This window comes from Lytechinus variegatus, chromosome 2 (assembly GCF_018143015.1).
Source record: "Lytechinus variegatus isolate NC3 chromosome 2, Lvar_3.0, whole genome shotgun sequence".
Classification (NCBI taxonomy): Eukaryota; Metazoa; Echinodermata; class Echinoidea; order Temnopleuroida; family Toxopneustidae; genus Lytechinus; species Lytechinus variegatus.
In genome coordinates this window covers 10,947,041-10,968,475 of record NC_054741.1, presented here as the reverse complement: position 1 = coordinate 10,968,475, position 21,435 = coordinate 10,947,041, and the positions used below count along the sequence as shown (strand labels likewise).

Genomic DNA, 21,435 nt, shown 5'->3' with positions numbered 1-21,435 from the left:
AACATTGCCCAGAATATTAAATTTTTAAAAATACATGAAAGTAAAAAATAAAAAAAATCGCTCGCAGTTCGCGCTCGCACTTTTTATAAGGCTTATGAGATTACTTCATGTTTATGTTGTTTCATAAGAATGAAACTATAAGTGACTGATCTGGGAAAATATAGGTGAAGATAATTTCTGGCCCCGTCCCCTATTGGCGAAAGTCGGATCCGCCCTTGTGGCACACACACACCGGAAAAAATGGCCGGTGCCCCCCCCCCCTGAAAAAGCAAGGACCCCAGTGCCCCCCCCCCCACCCCCGCAGAAAAAAATCCTAGCTACGCCACTGGGTAAATGATCCTTCTGGGCTTTTTCTTAATAGGTCTCATGAGAGCAGTAATAGACTTATCGCCAGGCGCGGTTCCAGGGGGAGGTTTGAGGATTGAAGCCAGTACCCCCTTCCCACCCCCCACAAAAAAAAAATCAACTAAAAAGAAAAAATAAATATATTTGTGTATGTATGTATTGAATAATCCATGCAGTATTCCACTTTATGTCTTCAAGTGCTCTAAAATCAAAACTTTACACTCTCCCTCTCAAAATAACATCTGGATACAGAAAACATTATTTTTTCTTGCTTAAAACTGGGCACTTTTCAGTACTTCAAAGTAAAATACTCCGCCCCGCCCCCAGGATTGCTGCCCCTGTTTAAGTTACGGTTGTCGATCCATATTATTTCGGATTGGGTGGGGTGAAAAAAATATATCCAAAACTCCGGCGCGCTTAATCTGAGAGCGGTGAATCGGCATGCAGGGTTTCCAAACAAATAACCACAAAGGTCCAGATCTAGACGAGCTGGCGATCCGTTCCAAGCTAGGACCCCCGTTTTCACAAAATAGTAGTTCCGAAGCCCGTTCCGAGGACCCTCCTTTTTACAATAAGCCCGTTCCAAGGCCCCCCGTTTTTTGTCTCGCCCGCGGCACACCCCTACCACTTCATTTTGGTCGAGTGCCCCCCCCCCGGGTGGTACCAATATGACATCAAAAACCCCACCACTACCATATTCTATTATACCTATTACGTTATAGATCTAGGTCTTATCTCTGTAAATCAAAAATATCTCTTTTGCAAGTAGGAATTTTTGCTCTTTCATTTGGCTCTCTCCCGTATAAATAAATGAAATGCCAGCTGGAAAGGGTAACATTATTGCAAGCCCCCTCTTGAATTGTCCCACTTAACTTATTGTGAAGTGAAAACACATGCTATGCCCTCATCTACATTACATTATACACCAATATGGCCTGATGGGTGTTTAAACAACATTAATGAAATGGTTATGAAAATCTTTCTCGAGCATTTGTAATTGCTTTTGCTCGGTCGCTATGCTCCCTCTACGCTCCCTCGCATACAGAACTAGTCACATCATCAAAATCCTTCTCAGAACCCATTTCCCTGATCCTACGGAAATTGAAACGCACTGGATTGAGACGTCTTCAAATGTAAGTTCCTTTGATGAATTGAACGGTACCAAACTGCAGCGCAAGGAAGCTCCTTCTTGATCTTGGAAATACCATTTTCTCTTGATGCCGATTAAGGTGAGATAATATTAGAATTGTTGAAAAAGAAATTGCCCTTTACAGTTTGCAGTGTGTGATTGGATATTCCATGTGCAATTCGCATTATTATTATGAAGATTTATTATAGCCTCTCTCATTCGTGTGTGTGGTTTGTTCTTTGTATTCACAGCGCTAACAGGCCAGGGCCATGGAGCTCCGCCGCCAGGCTAGGGCCAACTCCTGGCCAAGCTACGGAGCTAGAGTTGAGCTCTAAACTCAGTTGTTGTGTCCTGACAGGTTGTGTGTCCGGATGATAAATTTTAGAAAGGCAGTGTATACAGCCACACGCGTGTGTCTTTACCATCCAGCCACACGCGTGTGGTTATATCCAGAACACAATCTGTGGATACCGCCACACGCCGCCAGTAATAACAGTAAAACACGTATGTCTGACCGTCTATATCACGATCAAAATAACCTCATTTCTTCATTAAATTCTTACATTCTAAACCCCTTTGATATCCTTAGATCGTTTCAATTTCATTCTCACCGTCTTCTCTCCTTGCTTTTCTTGTCTTGTTACAAACGGTCGTCTGTTTAACAGCAAATTCTCTTTTTCTACTTGTGTCGATTCTGGCTTCCTTCGCGGTGGCAGACCCATACAGCGTTAGCGCAGCGCAGTAGTAGACATACACAGTTTGGGTTTCGTACGTACGCGCACATAGCCTAGATTCAGTAGAGAATCGACACAAGTAGAAAAAGTGTGGAAATTTGCTATTTAACAGGCGGCCTTTTGTAACAAGACAAGAAAAGCAAGGAAAGAAGACGGTGAGAATGAAATTGAAACGATTTAAAAAAATTAAAGAAATCAAAGGGGTTTAGAATGTAAGAATTTAATGAAGAAATGAGGTTATTTTGATCGTGATATAGACGGTCAGACCTACATACCGCGGTACGTGTTTTACTGTTATTACTGGCGGCGTGTGGCGGTATCCACAGATAGGTGTTCTGGATATAACCACACGCGTGTGGCTGGATGGTAAAGACACACGCGTGTGGCTGTATACACTGCCTTTTAGAAAATCATTTGGAAAAATTAAAAGTGAAGTTTCATCAATTCATAATTTAAAAAAATGTAAGGAAATATTATAGAGATCAAAATCAGTAGAAGATGATTATTTACAGCTATTGAATCCAAAGACAAAAAAGAAGGCTTCAACTTCAGTTCAAGTGTCAGCTGGGCACCCGTCTCCATCCCTAACCTTGTTTGTTCATAGAATGAGTGTCCCTTGCCCTATTTTCCATTTCATCACTTTCTTATAGGCCCTATTACCAAACACTTTAATGATGATCACAAACACAGCCAATATTGGAGACTGTCTCCAATGTGGGAGATTATCTCCAATATCAGAGACTTTTGTGAAGAATTTGGGTATCCAATTTCAGAGACAGTCTCCAGTTTTGGAGACCAATTTCCTTTGTTTACATTTGCGGCAAAAGGATTACCTTGGCGGCAAATAAAAATGTGATAAGCAGATTCCTCATGAAAAATTACCCCTTTTCACCGTCTACTTTTGTTTTGATAAGGATTTTTGTTGTCAATCACACACAAAACAAATGGGCTTCTGACCTCAGTGAGACAAAATTTTGGGTGGAAAAAATCATGCTTTTGTTGGTGTTGTTTCTTTTGTCCTTTTGCAAAGCAAGTCTCCAATGTGGGAGATTGTCTCCCCTATTGGAGAGAGTCTCCCATATTGGCCGTGCGCCTCTACTGACAATAATAATAATAATAATTGCTTCTTATTAGTGCTTCGTCAATAGTTACAATAATCATGTATTCAGTAATAATATAATACGCAATACTTTCTTATATTAGGCGAACTTCCACTCACAGCTGTTCACCCACTCATTCATTTAATGAACAACTTATTATGATCTATTTCAGTATTTGTTCTCTGTAACTTAACTATGGTACTCTATGACCATGTGTGGCAAAATAAGTTGGCAATGTTTGGCGTTATATTCTTTTTCATTGGAACAAATGCTTGCATTGTCTGATACTGTCAGATTCTATCAGATCTACAGCTAATCATCATTGGCTTTCATTCTTTTGATTATATTTTCTAAGTTAAAAATAGACCTTAACATTAGGTCTAGAGATTAAAAATGAAAATTTTCTTGCCATATTACTTCTACCAATAGCGGGTGTACCTAAAAATATGCTCAAAATTCAAGCTTTGGAGTTCTCTGGTGAATGCAAAAATCATTCCCAACTCCCAAGTTACTAATGAAAAATAAATTGCAGCTGTATGGAAATTAGTATTTTGGGTCACACAAGTGTTATTTTAATGATTTTTAAAGCAGTGTTGGGTACTGCATTGGCATACCATAGTCTTAGATTCCACACAGGCAGGATTTTGGCAGTGAGCAAGTGCTTCCACCTTAAATTTTATGCAAAAGAAAAAAAAATGCAGGCATTGCCACAATTACTAGAGTCTAGATTATACATACAAATCTAGACTAGATCTTGGCTGATTCCTCCAAAATGTAACTAGATGTCATTTTGTTGCAGAGATCATCAGTTTCCCTTTTTTACAATATCACTAATGTTGTATGCCATTTATTGCCTTGGTGTAAAAGCTGTATATCTGTGAGTTGTGACATGGATCATGGTATGGTAACTAGTGGATTGTATTACTAGACACTTTTCATAAATTCATCAAACTTCTCCCTTATGATTGATTGATTGATTGATTTCATTTATTTATTTATTTAATTACTTATTTATCTATTTATTGATTTATTTAATTATTTATTGATTTATTTATTTAAGTCTTTTACCAGATTAGCCTATAATTTGAGATTAAGTTTCATTCATCATGTTTATTGCTTATGGGAAATATTGTGGTCGAATGAGGAACATGTCTGCCTTGTCAAGTGAGGGTCCCTGGTTGGAACCCCCCCCCCCTTTTTTTCTTGTTAAAAAAAAAAATAATAATAATCAACATTTATATCGCTTAATACAACAGTTTCTAAGCGCATTGGAAAGAAAAAAAGAATTTAGCAAAATACAGTGAGAGAGAACAGGATATGGAATTAAGAGGACTGCTTAATGAGGTAAGATTTGAGGAGTGTTTTGAAAGATTCGACAGTGGATGCATTTTTTTTTTTTGTCTTTTGATCTTCCTCCTGGAATTTCCTATAATTAAAGGACAAGTCCACCCCAACAAAAAGTTTATACGAATAAAAAGAGAAAAATCCAACAAGCATAATACTGAAAATTTCACCAAAATGTGATCTAAATCATAAAGTTATGACATTTCAAAGCTTTGCTTATTTTTCACAAAACAGTTATATGCACATATGGTGGGTGTGCAAATGAGGAAACTGATGATGTCATCCACTCCCTATTTCTTTTGTATTTTGTTATATAAATTGAAATATTCAAATTTTCTCCTCATTGTCAAGTAAAACAACAATTAATTTGTCCCTGAATATGTGGAATAACCATTGTTTAATACTGTATGGTTCAGTCAAGTTGGTCCTTATATTATACCTCGGTCACATTTGTTCTACGGCGGCCGTACGGCGAGTCGAAAACGGCTGTTTTAACATTTTTTTGTACCAGCTACATGTATACATACATGTAGATCGTTTGAATAGAAATGAATAAAACAACTGTTTTTTACTCGTATGGCCGCCGTAGAGCAAATGTGACCAAGGTATTATTGTCAAATCCGTAAAAAATGAAATATTGTAGAATTGAAAAAATAATATAGTGAGTGAGGGACATCATCGTCTGTCTCATTTGCATGTCGCTGAGTTGTGCATATTACCGTTTGTGAAAAATAAGTGAAATTTTAAAATGTCATAAGGGCAATTCCATGGAAAATGTTCACTTTAGAGAAAAAATGAAGTTTCAGATTTCATTTAAGCAGTCAAATTTTCTTAAAAATTAATCTATAAAGTACCAATTTCCAATAGAATAATCGCAATATTGATTAAATTTTGTAGTTTTTTCCTTCATCAAAAAAATAGAATAGTAAATTGCAAAATGTAAAAAATGGGGCTATTTTTAAACAATTCATCTTTCCTGTCTCTACTAAAAGCAAACAAGGTCCCAGAGGTCTCTTAACTTTTGAATAGTTGATTAATGTTTAAATCACCAGAAAATCATCATTAAATTTAAGGCCATTTATCAATTTTAGAGAAATCTGTCTTCAGATTTGTGTGATTTCTTTACCATTATCAGTGTCATGTCCGTTACGTTTTTCACTTAAAGTTTTCATAGCTTACAGGAAATTTGTCTTAAGGTACTGCAGATTCAGATTCTGTGTTAGAATTAAACGTGCTACCATGTGTAGCAATCATTTTTCCTTTACCACTTCTCATTTTCATAAAAATGGCGTAACGGACATGACAATTTTCGTAACGGACATGACGCCTTATATATGACAAAAGGCAGCATTCACAAAAAACAAAATATTGGGCTCAGTGTCACAGACTGAGGTCAGTCTCAATTGCCTGAGGATAACTGTATGTAATAACTCCTAGAATCTGCATGTCATTCAAGCCATTTTTGTCTCACCTGCATTAGCAGAGTGAGACTATAGGCGCCGCTTTTCCGACGGCGGTGGCGGCGTCAACATCAACATCAAATCTTAACCTGAGGTTAAGTTTTTGAAATGACATCATAACTTAGAAAGTATATGGACCTAGTTCATGAAACTTGGCCATAAGGTTAATCAAGTATTACTGAACATCCTATTAGAGTTTCATGTCACATGACCAAGGCCAAAGGTCATTTAGGGTCAATGAACTTAGACCATGTTGGAGGAATCAACATCAAAATCTTAACCTGAGGTTAAGTTTTTGAAATGTCATCATAACTTAGAAAATATATGGACCTAGTTCATGAAACTTGGACATAAGGTTAATCAAGTATCACTGAACATCCTTCATGAGTTTCACGTCACATGGCCAAGGTCAAAGGTCATTTAGGGTCAATGAACTTTGGCCGAATTGGGGATATCTGTTGAATTCCCATCATAACTTTGAAAGTTTATGGATCTGATTCATGAAACTTGGACATAATAGTAATCAAGCATCACTGAACATTTTGTGCAAGTTTCAGGTCTCATGATTAAGGTCAAAGGTCATGTAAGGTCAATGAACTTTGGCCATGTTGGGGTTTTTTGTTGAATAACCATCATATCTCTGTAAGTTTATTGGTCTAGTTCATAAAAAGTGGACATAATAGTAACCATGTATCACTGAACATCTTGTGCGAGTTAGAGTAGTTTTCAAAGTCAGCACTGCTGCTATATTGAACTGCCAGAGGCATTCCACTGGTAAGAAGTTAGTGAATCATGAAAGTTCAGCTCTTGTTCTGGTATACTTTTCTGAGAATTACCGGTATGCCACATAAATAATATTAGGAAAGATGCAGCTAGATCTGGCAACATACTTAGATCACAATCTGCATCATTTGTGTTTGAACGATACGATTGATTATCTTACATGTAGGTTTTTGCACTGACAGTTTGGAGCATGATAAAACTTCAACTTGTGAATTCATGAGATCATCGATGATATTGCTTCAAACTATCTGACTTTCACCAACCTCTACTTCTTCAGTGATGGCACCTGGTTCACATTAAAAAGACCAAGTTTGTATTCAGAATCAGATATCTGTGTTACATGGTGTAGCTCTATGAATCCATGAACCTACAGTGGCACTTCTTTGCAATATCACAAAGCAAAGGGGCTGTGGAAGGAATGTGGCGCGATCAATAAATTATGTCATAGTATTTTGGTCAGCCATAATCACGATTTGAATGATGTATCTTCAGCAAGTATGATCATGAGATTTAGAACATCCAAGATTTGATGAAAGGATGATACTCAGGATGATATTTAATTCGAATGAAAAATAATTTCAGAAGCAATTTACAAATATTCCGATTGCCTTTCAACTCATACATAATCGATGATGAAAGATTGGTTTCCAGGTACTGCTATTAAATTTTAAAATACTTTTTAATGTCATTTTTTTAATCTTAAAACTGACATTAATACTACTACATATTCTTTATCATAAAATACATTTCATAATATGTTCATCTTGGATTTATACAGGTCTGGTACATGTACATTTGTTTTCTTCTCACAAAAAATGAGATTTGGTCTTCTCAGTGTGCCGTAGTGGTACGATAAACATTGTATTTTATATAAAAATGTCATGTAGGCTATAGCTATTAAATTAATGATACCTGCCAATAATATCTACATATTTTTCTTCAGAATGTTAGTAAAGGTACTTTGCTGTTACATAATTACATTCATGATTCATATTTCATTTTGAAACTAAGAAGTGCTAATGAAGTTCTCTTTGTAAGGGTGTCATGTCCGTTACGCTAGTGCATATTATCAAATAGTAAGCCATGAATAAAAAATAATCTATACTATCAACTTTTTCTCTTTTAATTAGGTGTAGAGGATGGTAGTAACTGGAAAATACTCTCTATCTGTTGTTAACTGGTGTAAAAGAAATTTTTCTAAATATTTTTTTGTTTTATAAATATTGTATGAAAAGCCCCCCCCCCCCCCCCCTTAAATTGCAAAATAATGGGAGATATTACAGATTACCAGTTATGATGTGTGTCTCTAACCTCTAGCCTTAACATGTAAACAATTAGACTTGTACCATATCTTGTAATAAAATAATTATATTCGCTTACAAAAAGTGGACGAAACTATTATGTCCGTTACACCAGGCCTGCGTTACACTTCGTTTGTCATGTCCGTTACGCTACGTTTTGAACTATGAATACAGAATGCATTGCAAAACTGTTGTTAAACACCATTTTATGGATAGAGCATGATCTTAAGGTTAAATTAATACCAATGTCAGGTGCATGCAATCTAAGAATTCACAGGAATTTTGATAAGCAATTGGAGGTAAAAATGCTTCGTCCATTTCGTGTCATGTCCGTTACGCTCACAAAGAGTGCAATATCTCAACAACTGTTCAATGAAACAATTTGAAATTTCATGTGTATGTAACTGATACTTCAATGTGTCTGATAAGCTCAGTAACAATTATCAAAAGACTGCTAATTCTACTGTATAAACCTTTGAATTACAAAAATTTGTCTGAACGTCATGTCCGTTACGCTGGAATTGACCATAACTTTCTTTTTTTACATCCGATTTTGATGAACTTTTCAGTGTTATGCTAATTTGATTTTTCTCAATTTATTCAAATCAAAAGTTTTCTGGGGTGGACTTGACCTTTTATTTCGAATATACATGTATATATTACTCAGCTCTGCTGGAAATAATGAAAGACCACCTAATTCATCCTCATGACAAATTAAAATCTAGTTTGTTTTGTTTTAGTATCCAAAGTAGCCCTTTTAGTAAACTGAACACTATTTTTTTTGGGGGGGGGGGCAGGGAAAAAATACAAAAAAATGCATGTATAGTACAATTGCAAAAAAAATAAACAAAGAAAAAATATTTATCAAGACAGCCAACCTGCAAGATCCACACTCAATATTGTGTGCATAACAAATGTTTACATTGTGCATATTTGAACGCAGCTATTGTTCCTTCACCAACCAACTAAGGAGAGTTATTGAGATGTTATCATTAGGAAGTTTAAGAACCCTAATTTCAAAGACCAGGGCCAATATTCCTTCAAGATTCTTTTATATATTTTCTGTACTTTTCTGCTTTTATTAAAACCAACTTCTTGTCAGGGTGAACTTCCCCTTCAAGATGTTATGATTATGGGCCCTGGGCTTTTGTTATTATATTTGAGTGTACTGATCATACCTTTAAAAAGGGGAATTTGGGGAACTCAAAGTTTGAAAGAACAGTGAACGAGTACTTTACTGATCAGCAGCGTTCTCGCCAGGGTATACGCATGGTTTAAACACCGTGCGTGCGGAATATAAGAAATATATATATATATGATAAGAAATTATTGGTGAGTATAGTTTCAGGTTGCTAGGTCAGGTTCTAAGATAATTTCATATCAGAGAACTTTGATAAGAAAATATTTTTGTTGATTATTTTGAAGAAAAGTATTCAGTCACATTTGGATATCAGCAAATGTTATGATATTCATGAGTGAAAAACAAGTTTCTTTAATAATCAAGGTCAAAAGTCATGAGGTCAATCCTCATGAAAGTACAGAGATACAAGATACAATAACATGTACATGTACTCCCCCTGTAATTGTAAACCTGATGATATAGACCATTGTTTTTTAAATATTTTTGTACCCTGCCAGTGTCATGCATGGGAGATGTGATAGATGAATTGTAAACAAATTAGGTAGACTGTAGGATACACAAGGCTAATGGCCTGGAATGAAAATGGTAAGGGAAACCTTGCATGTTTGAGGAATTACAATACAGTGGGCTGAAAGATCGACAGTAGAATGAGAAGATATTGTAATTTTTGTGCAGATAGAAAAATCAAATAAAAACCAATCAATCACAAACGTCTCAATCAATAGAGAGGGAACTATGTTTGTCAGTTCATTTATTCATCAATGAAGGATGAATTGCTAAAATGCATGTGACTTGTGGGTATTTTATGATGAAATTCTTTATCCTAGATGGCATGTGTACATGTACATATATGTATGATGTATGGTTTCTTTTCTGTTGGCTCGAATATGATTAAGAAATAAAGGCCAAGTCTGCTCTTATCCCATGTATATTGGTGTAAAATGTAAACCGCTTAATACTAGGAGTTAAACATCAAGCATCAAAGTAGAGAACTACAATGTATTAACTTTTTCACAAGCTAAAGTTTGTAGGAAAAAAAGTTTCCTATATACATGTCTTTTACAATAAAATAGCATTGCTCAGAAAAGAATGGATATTGGTAAATCTTGTTTATACTGTAGGCTTGTACATGAAAATTAAGATTTCAATTTACTGTTTTTTAACAAATTGTTTAATGATAAAATCACATGATATTCACTAGTCCAGAGTTGAAAGAAAAACCTGAATACAGAATGCTTTTATAGCATCAGTTTGATGAGCAGCCAAAGAATTTTTTATCACCTTAAAATTATTCATGTTACATTCCTGTGTGACAAAACCCATTTTCCACCTGGATAATAAGCAATATTGACTGGCCTCGGGGCGATATGACTTATATCGCCCAAACTAGATTTACATCGCCCGAGTCGTAGACGAGGGTGATATCAATTTAGTGAGGGCGATATATGTCCTTTCGCCCCCCAGGCCAGTCAATATTGCTATTATTAAACAAATCAGACATCTAGAGCAAAAATCATTAAAATTTAGATACTTTTATTTTAAATTTTTAGAATGAGAATTTAGTTTCTCATGTTGAGCAGACTGGGCATCTGAACTTAACCATTGTGACGTACATGTAATTGAAATGACGCGTCCCTGGCCTAGGGACGCAGTATCCAGCGTTGTCTCAACTTGATTTACCATTATGACGTATAGCACTGCGCGGTTCAAGGACGCGTACAAAACTCGTAGAATACGCGGATGTACATGTAAGCGCTGCCTTTTATTGCCCGCTACATTTCCATGCATTTTCTCATTGACTTTCTTGAGCGGGCAATAAATTGGGCCCATGGATAAACAATTGGAATGTTATTGATCCCAGTCTTAAGCAGGCAACAATGTTTCAAAGTTGCCCTGCTCAGATGTCTGATACGGTTTAAATACTGAATGTGCATCACAGGTGTCAGGTGTAGACTAGTAACATACAGTCATTCTACTTCCTAACTTTTCTTGAACTCTATGAACTTTGTGTTGAAACAGTTTGACACCGTTCTCACTACCTTCCTAAAACTAGTTTACTGGAAACAAGTTTAGTGGAAACTAGTTTCACGTGTAGTGAGAACTGTTGTAGCGATTTTGGAAGCGATCTTCCAAACCGGTTCAGAAAACCACCTCGCGATGTAGTTTTCAAGATCACTTTGCCCTGTTGAACGGGTTAAAAGCGTATAAAGTGAGGACACAACCGTTCTTCGGGAAGCGATCTTCGCACATTTTGAGCGTGCTTCTCCACACGACATATGTAGAATGCCTACGCTGCAGTTTCGAATTTCGCGCGAAACGTGTCACTGTCACCCCACTGAGAGCATTTCCATAGCAAAAAGATCGCTTTACGTGAAGTGATTTTGAAAACCACTTTCGTGTGATCAAGTGGGAATGCTAGCAAAGCGATCTTCCTGACTGGTTTCCTGAATCAGTTTAGAGTATTAGTTTTAGAAAGCGTAATTGAATAGCCTCTTTCACATGTTTTTATATTTTGCTCGTTGTAGGCTATTGAAGATAGTTGAAAATATTCATGTGTTCCAGCAAACATTGTATGAGTACCAGGCTTTTTTTGCATGAATGCATTTGTATGAATCAGGCAAAATTTTTTCTCAATTTTCAAGGTCTACTTTTCACAACTTACTGTGTAAACATGCAACATTGGATAGCTCTATCTAAGTTAACATCGTGAGGGTTTTTTATTTTCAGAACTTCTTTTTAGTTTCCAGGACTCTTATCAGCATTTCGGGGGCTAAATTACCCCCAGCCCCTGTGTAATTTTTTTTCCCTGGTATGAATTTCATCTCAACAATAAATGTATTCATTTACCAGTGTAAACAGTGGGTGGCATATTAAAGGAAATCATCAAAATAAACAACTACTTCATAATTTCCAAAAGCACTGACTGATTTCAATACATGTACAAACATTCAGTCTTGTTATCCAGCATTTAAAAGGTAAACATGAATTGTGTATACATTTTTGGTAAGGTTTTCTTTTCAATTGGTTATTAATTCATAATGAATAATTGACATAGGCAGAGCACGTACAGTGTACATGTACATGGAGCATACACAAATTTTCGTACTCATTGTAGGTGCATTGTGCATTATAAAAACCTTTTATTAAGTGTATACATGTACATGTATGTACCATATTACGCAAATTATGCAGTCATTGTGAGCATGGTTCAAGTGGAATAGGATGGGTGAGTGTCAATATTTCTTTAACTATCCCCTCTGGAAATTCTGATATGCCTCTTTTGTAAACACCAAGCAATGTTCGTTATTTTCCATCGGCATTTGTTTTATCATCGTAATGAGTCAGAAAAATGATCTTGTAATTTGGCTCCCAGGCTCAACCACTGGTTTGTTGATTCAATGAAAACTCTATTTAGAATCGTAGGACGTGGAGATTGTGTATTACATGTAAGTCGTTGGCTGCAACGAATATGTCTGTATTGTGGAACTACACTAGAAATGCTGACATCATTGCAGTCATCATTTGCTTGTAACTAATGACTATCTTCTGAATTGAAAATGTACATGTAGACTAGAAATAGAAATATAGAATATGGTATCTTTATAAAGGGGAGGTTCCTCCTGATATCGAGTTGGTTAATAAAAGTCGGAAAATGAGAGAAATAGTAATAAAGTTTGAATGAGAATCCATATGAACAGAGTTAGGAATTTTGACATTTTGATTGTGACATCGCATGTTTATCAGTAGTTATGAGGACTGAAAATATGTCTGAGAATCTATATGTAAATATACACATGAAAAGTAATTTTTTATTCTCAGAAAAACTGCCTTTACAGGTATAACACATGACATGATGGAGGAACTGTTTGTGCATGTATGTGATGAAAAAAAAATGAAAACTCTTCTTTCATATTCTTTGAGGGATTTTTTTTCTAAACCGTTTGTTTATTAATGCACAAAATTTTTCACATTTTTTTTTCATAGAATCCAAATTGATTTTAGGATGAAAGGGCAAGATCAATATACTGTTCTTTGAGAGTTGATCTTTCTGCTTTGTGGGAAGTTTAGTTGTGGCGTGCACAATTTATAGTGTGATTTATGTTAGTTATGACATGATAATACCTATAGATATTTGGGACACTAGTTTTGTAATATCAAATCTGGGGTCTGTTTCATAAAACTTGTTATAATAAAAATTTACAATAACAGTTAAAAGCTACTGAAAGCCTTCAATTTTTTTTTGCTGATATTACAAGTACATGTATTTATGAAACGGGGACCCACCATTGTCTCTCTGGCCACAACATATGAGCCAACTTGTTTTAGCACTTTCTCAAGGACTTTTTATTACAATTTTTATTTCTTACCTCGACTGTTAAGTTGTACAGTAGCTCAGCAACTTATATGCTTCAAGGAATTAAATTACCATGTCAGGGAAAAATTGGGTAGTATCTTCAGGTTCATCAGACCAGGGCCTTGTATCTTTGAGACTGATAATACTTATGATATCAAGTACTTGTAAACTTCATAACAAATTTACTTTTGGCATGGACCTCCGTGCTTTCAGCCCCCAAAATTGAATAATTTCAGCACTATTGCAAATTTGTTATTATATTCTATGAAACAGACCCAGAACATGCAAAACATGTTGTTTCCACCTTAAGTCAAATTTTGCCAGTTAGACTCAATCAGATAAATGATCCCAAAAGATTCAACTGCATATATAATTTTTTTCCATTGATGATATTAATATCATAATCCATATTTTCACTTTAATATGTTTGTGTGCCATTGTAAATGTGAAACGTGAAGCTAGGAGATGTCCACATTTTGTGCAAAAAAATAGCATGTAAAATAACCTATCTTGGTTCCTAAAGTACTTTATTCACCATTATGAATTTTTTATGTCAGTAATAGTATTTGTACTTTGAATGAACTACATGTACATGTAGAGATTAATTTTTTCAGTAAAGTCAGCAATAGGAAACGATTGAGGAAGGAAAATGGGATAAAACAAGGCTATACATGTAATTTGATGACATCAGGTAGAGTCATTATTTTGAGCTATACATAGTCTTTCATACCAACCATGTTTGAATAACATTATTGGATACGAATGAAGTTTAAAAGACATTTCAAAAGAATTAAAATGACAAAATATAAAGAATTGATAGGTTCAGAGGTTCCTGTTAATAACTCAATTGCTTTAAGGACAAGTCCACCCCAACAAAAAGTTGATTTGAATAAAAAGAGAAAAATCCAACAAGCAACACTAAAAATTTCATCAAAATCGGATGTAAAATAAGGAATGACATTTTAAAGTTTCGCTTAATTTCACAAAACAGTTATATGCACATCCTGGCTGGTATGCAAATGAGGAGACTGATGTCATCCACTCATTATTTCTTTTGTATTCTATTATATGAAATATGAAATATTCTAATTTTCTCCTCATTGTCAAGTGATACAACAATTAATTCCTCCCTGAACATGTGGAATTAGCATTGTTTAATACTATATGGTTCAGTCAAGTTGGTCCTTATCGTCAAATCTATAAAAAATGATATTTTGTATAATTCAAACAATAAAAAACAAAAGAAATTAGTGAATGATGGACATCATCGACTGACTCACCTAGTTGTGCATATCACTGTTTTGTGAAAAATAAGCGAAACTTTAAAATGACATATCTTTCTTATTTTACATCAGATTTTGATGAAATTTTCAGCACTATGCTAGAACTTTTTTTTTCTTATTCAAGTCAGCATTTTCCTGGGGTGGACATGTCAAGTCTTGACCTTTAATGATTTCTCTTTATTAGAAAATTTATTACAGTATCAGAACAGAAAAAAGGTGAGGGTGCAGTTGAGGGCAATTTTACTATTAAAAGAATACAAATTAACCCCAGTATTAGTTGCCTAATAGCCTCTGTAAATTCTCATTGGGTCCAATGTAAATAAATTGTGAAGTAGAATTAAAAGGAGCAGGAAAACAATAACCCTCATATATATTGTCCCTGTGGAATCACACTATGATGAATGTAATTATGGTCTCCTTGTAAATTTCTATGGACCGTGCATTTGCATTTACATGTTTCTTCTTTGCATTTGTAATATAAAACTGGTCCAAACCCCAATGTTATTCCCTTCCCAATTAAATAGACATTGCAAGGACAAGACAACTTGAATGTCTGTCGTCTTGATTGTTTGGCTTTTGTTCCTGGGGTTTTTTTTTTTCATTGCCATCACATGCCCTTGTGGGAGTCTGAAGAAATATTGATATAAATGAATAGAAAATCAACTAGAAAAACCAAATACATTTGCTCTATGTATATGTACATGTAGTCACGTTCATAATTTAGAAGGGTAGTAGCACTCCATGATATTTAGCTGCAATTTTTTTCCACTTGTGTTTCTTCTGCGATTTTGTGTTTCCACTTGTGTTCTTTACTGCAATTTTGTGTATTTTCACAAGTGTTTTTTTACTACAATTTATTGTTTTCACAATTTTATGTTGTTGTTGCTGCAACGTGTATTTTGTGTTTTCACAAGCGTTTTTTGCCACGATTTCGTGTTTCCACAAGTTTTTTTTGTTGTTTGTTTTGGGGGGAGCCATCAGCTTTTAAAGGTACATGTACATCATACATAAAGAACCCCATTGGAAATACATGAATCCATCTGACATGTAGCTTTTATAGGCTCCCCTGCCACACAGGATACTCAAACTATAATATTAAAGCCATACACTATGTACATGTAAGTGCCATGTTATTCACACATTTTCATTGGATGTAAGTATCGCTTATTTTACGTGCACAACACTGGCTGTGCTATGTTAATAAGAGAGTCGATGTCACTCATTATTTCTTTTGTACTTAATTGTACAAACTATACAATATTTGAAGAAAAAAAATTGCGCAAATTTGACAATATGGTGATTCTTCATCAAATCATCACAACAATTCAATCCCACTTTAGATTAATTATTTTTGTTTGATAACATCATAATGAAATATGATAAAAAAAGAAAACAAAAAATAGTGAGTGGGTGACATCAATCGGTTCCCTCTTTGCATCAAACAGATGTGAAAATAAGCAAAATATCATTACTTTCAACATTGTTTCAACACAGCAGCAAGTGTAAATTTACATCTCTGAATAGAAGACAGTGATGAATTCTTCTGTCCATCTGTCTGCCTCATCATAATTCCATACATCTAATACAGTGGCATAGTGGCCATACCTTGTAACAGTCTTCCCATTGCTGGTTCAGTCCCCTTCTCCTTCCATGTACAGTACCATAGTTGTAGGATATGTAGTAGGCCTATACAATTTTTTATGTATCCACTCAGAAGCGGATCTAGAGGGGGGGGTTGGGGGGTTGCAACCCCCCAAAAAAAAATCCGGGGACCATTTTTTAAAATCTTATATTTTTTAAACTTGTAATTTTATTTTATTCTATTTCTATGTATTTATTTCATTTATTATTATTATTATTCATAATATAAGTATTAGGCTAACAGTGCTTATTCCAAGGTCCCCAATTCTTTGTATCTGTGTTGTTAACTTGCCTTACATTGCAGGAAAATGCAACTTAATTTTACAAATTTTCATTGGGGTTAATTTGGCAACGGCCTCTATACCAAAAATAGTGGTGATTTAGATGCAAGAAAACGCCATTTTCACACAGAGATTTTCAAAAATTTTCCCTACAGTGGAGGGGGGACACCCCACACCCTCCCCCTCGCTTGCCCGCTCCGCTCCCTTGGACTCGGTCGCTACGCTCCCTCGCATACCACCCAAACCCCCCCTTTATAAAAAGCTGGATCCGCCTCTGCCACTTCATGTAGGTCTAATACCAGTTGGTCTGATTTTCAGATAATGTAACATTGATCACGGAAGCTTTAATACCCACTTGATCACATAAAATACCAGGTAGTTTCTGATTGGTAATTATACCCAGATCAGAATATACCCAGTATTTTCTGATTGGGAATCATACCCAGATCAAAGTATACCCAGTATTTTCTGATTAGAAATTACATGTATACCCAGATCAGAATATACCCAGTATTTTCTGATTAGAAATTATACCCAGATCAGAAATACCTGGTGTTAAGCTTCTCTCAAAACTTACCTCTACAATTCTTCCTTTAAGTTTTAAGTTTGAAGTTAATCTTGTCAATATCAAACGATTGTTCCTTGATTTCTTGTTTGTTTATGTTTAGCTATTGCCTGTTTTATTGTTTGAACATAATGCATATGTCATGGTATTCCTGATAATTCATTTTGTTTAAACTGATTGTATTTGAACTATTTAATTAATAAACGTCATAGTTTTTATTATTTTCATTATTTGTTCACATTGTGTACATGTACTTCCCAACTTGAGTAGGCAGTTTTCTTAGCTAATTTGTAATTTGTTATATGAAAATACTTTACACTGTACATTTCCTTTCTTGTATGTTAACTGTCCAATGTTATTGATGTATGCTACATGTACCTAATTGTTTTGTAAATTTTTGTAAAGCGCTTAGATACATCACGTATTAAGCGCTATTTATAAATACAATGTATTATTAGTATTATTATTATTGTCAGCTTGGAACTAAATTCATTGTTATATATCTGAAATACCTGCATGTTACATGTAAATGAGTAGAAATTTTTCAAAATTGTAAGTTGTAATGTAACAACTTTCCATAACACTGTAGGAAGAAGGATGTGGACAAAATTACATTTAGCAGACTACACAAGGGTGAAAATATTTAACTTAAAGATACAAATCTGTTTTAACTTGTAAAGTATTTTGGAAGGGTTAAATCTACATGTCTCCACAATCAACAATATCTTGACAAAAATGATTTATGAACAATATCTTCTGAGTGGCAATTAGAAGCTCAAATAGGGAACCATCAAAGCGTAAAGGTCTTTGTTCTAAGATAGGCACATCCCCCCCCCATCTCTATTTGCCCGACTGCAACCCTGAGCACCAATATTGAATTAGCTGTATTAGTCATTAGTTCTGCCTTAGTTCAACCACCTATACCGGTGTAAATATATTACAGGCTGTGATCATAGATCATGTGGCAGAGGGGTGTACAGTACTTGCTTGGGAATCAAATAACTTAGATAAATTTGGTGTAGCAGATGCTTTTCTCTTCAGATTGGCATATTAATGGTGTACTAGTGGATTTTTGGAAGGGGCTGCAGCCAGCCAGCCACCCTTAAAAATTTCACCAAAGTATATATATCTTTTAATACTACATCATAATTTTCATTGAATTTTCTTTAGTATTACAAGATGACTGTCATAGCATTCTTAATTTATACTTTATCTTTGACAAAAATTCCATAATTTTAAATAGCTGCTCACTTTGCTGGCTTTCCAATTTTCAGAAAAAAGTTTTTTTCATCCAAATTCAACCACATCCAGATTTTAGCCACATAGTGACCCTGCATCAAACAAAGTCCATGAATTATAAATTAGACTGACTCTTTTGATATGAATAACACTCTTTGTGTGTTATTGAAATGACCCACTTCTTTATCTCCTGAATAGTGGCCTTTTTCAATAATGAACTTTTCTAAAATCATGAATAATAGCCCTTTCGAGCATTGTTTCTTTTGAATAGTGGTCTGTTTTATATTTTAGCAGACCCCATTTCCCCAATTGGATTCTTAGACAAAACTCCATGTAGAGGAAAAGATTTTACACTTGTTTCTCTTTTCTCCATTAGCACTTTAATATCTAGGAATGGAATTCCAGATCTTTCTTTCATCATGCCCTCTTTGTTTCATTCTTATATACCACAGAGCTATGTGAAGTGTCAAAGGTCCCTGAGTCACCAGACATCAAGATGTCAGACAGTGACGGAGACGTTGTGGTTGCCGAGGAGGCAACCCCTGAGAGCCTTGTAGATCAACCAAATTCTCATCACTCAAACAATCCCAATACCAGTACTACCCAATCCTGCCAGTCCATCCAAGAAAATGGCGCCCTCTCAGTTGAGAGGACAGACAATCAGGGTTCCTCTTCAGCTGCTGCTGATGTCACATCAATCAGTCACAGTGCTGAAGTCAATAAACAAAGTACTACTCACGTGTCTACAGGGACAGTTAGGAATATCCATGACTCAAATGGTGATGGTACTCTAGGGCAGGGAGCTGGATCTTCTCCTTGTCAAAGCGGTGCCATCAGTTCTACACTTTGTGCAACCAACTGTGCCGAAAACAGTACTTCACCTTCTGCAGGGTTAGTCGCTTCTGGAGCAGGGAGACCTTGTAGTACTTCTACACCTCTGGCAGCTGGAGGCCAGAGGTATCCGAGCCAGCTCACAAGGAATTATAATCAGGATAGGGAACATTTTGAACGAGAAGAAGAAGAGAATTGGGAAGAGGTTGCTGAAGGGATGGGTAACGTGGCAGGATCCATCCTGGGCTACTCGCCTCTGGTCTTTGAAAACAATGAGGAAGGAGGGGATGAACAATTAGATGAACTCTATGTGCCTATCAGTGGATACGAGGTCATGGAACAAAGGGCGAAGTTCACTGTGAGTATAAAATACAATTTATGCAGGGATATCAGTAGGAATTTTGGCCATTAAAAACACTACCCGGTATGTACAGACATATAAATCCCACTTTCATGGCAGTCTGCAGTGATGTCTCAGAATTTCAATTTCTTGCTGTGTTATAAAATGTATGACTAGATTCATTTACATGCACCGCCCCCCCCCCCCCCCCCATCTTCCCATACACAGTATCTCCCCTCCCATTCTTTCTATTCCCGCTCTCTGTCCCTCTCTCCCTGATCTTGTATCCCTGTTGTGAAGTGAAGCATTGTATTTCCATCTGCCTCATATTAGCATGGTGATTGAAGGGAAATGGACTATCCATTCCTCTTCCCCCCCCCCGTCACTTAATTCTCAATTTCTATACCAGGCAGGGGGGATATGTCAGGATGTCAGGGGGGGGGAGGCCCCTCTGGATCCGCCTATGGGTCCAATATAACTTGACTTTTGATATACAGAATTCATAGTCCCTGGATATTTTCCGTTCCAAAATAGACTTTAGATAAATTCATCTACTACTTGGTTTACAATAATGCTTGATTGAAATTAATCAGCTTGTACCTTTTGCGGGCAAATTTTTCAGGAAATAAATGCAGGTACCGTTGGTATGTACATTTCTTGTCTCAAATCATATGCATAACGTGCAAGACCTGACACATGTACAAAAAAAATGAACATAATCTTTACTTGCAATGCAATTTACAAAGTCCTGCACACATTGCAAGGTAAATTTTAATTGAGAAATAGCCTACACAGGACTGAGCCTACATGTTTATAAATACAGAGCATTGTTCAAAACAGTAACCTGTTTTCTGCATTACGGCTGTAATCATGGTGTCACCATGTGTGTTTTTATTATTAGGAGACTGTACAAGGCCTGCTCTGAACTTGAAGTTCTTGAACTGAGGTTTTTTCAAAGAACAAAGAAATCTCTCATTATCAATTCTACATGTATATATTTGCACAGAACAGTCACCATCAAAACACATCATCAGACATTAACAAACAAAAGCAGATTTGAGCTGTCCTAATCAAATACAGTAAACTGCAATCTTTGTTTTTATGAACCATCAGATTGCCCGTCAAGAGGTCGTTTAATTTTAATTCTTATCTCCTGAAGTACCTTTGTACCATTGACCAAATTTACATGGATTTACACTGTAGGGCACCTCATGTACTCACGTCCCTGCTCAGACTGTTGTATATATTTCCGACGGCGGCGGCAGCGGAGTCAACAATTAAAGGGGAAATTCACCCTGAAGAATAGTTTGTTGTAAAAATAGCAGAAAAATGATGAAAATATTGGTGAAGGTTTGAGGAAAATCCATCAGAGATTAAGAAAGTTTAATATTAGAATTGTAAATTTTGGATTTGTGGCGTCATAAACGAGCAGCTGCCCCATATGTTATTTTATTTAAAATGACGTCACAAATCAAATAATTGAAATTCTAATACCAGGTAACTTTTTTAATTCTTTGATGGATTTTTGTCAAACCTTCAGCATTTTTTTTTCCTGCTATTTTGT

General features: G+C 35.7%; 1 protein-coding gene across 1 annotated transcript in view; it reads left to right on the top strand.

Moving 5' to 3' along the window:
• Positions 1-1,484: 1,484 nt before the first annotated feature.
• The window catches only part of LOC121407304, a 46,087-nt gene continuing 26,136 nt past the window's right edge, over positions 1,485-21,435 (top strand). The window contains exons 1-2 of the mRNA XM_041598293.1: positions 1,485-1,574; positions 19,153-19,889. Coding sequence (XP_041454227.1) covers positions 19,197-19,889 — 693 coding nt within the window. The 5' untranslated portion in view covers positions 1,485-1,574; positions 19,153-19,196. The remainder of the gene's footprint in view (positions 1,575-19,152; positions 19,890-21,435) is intronic.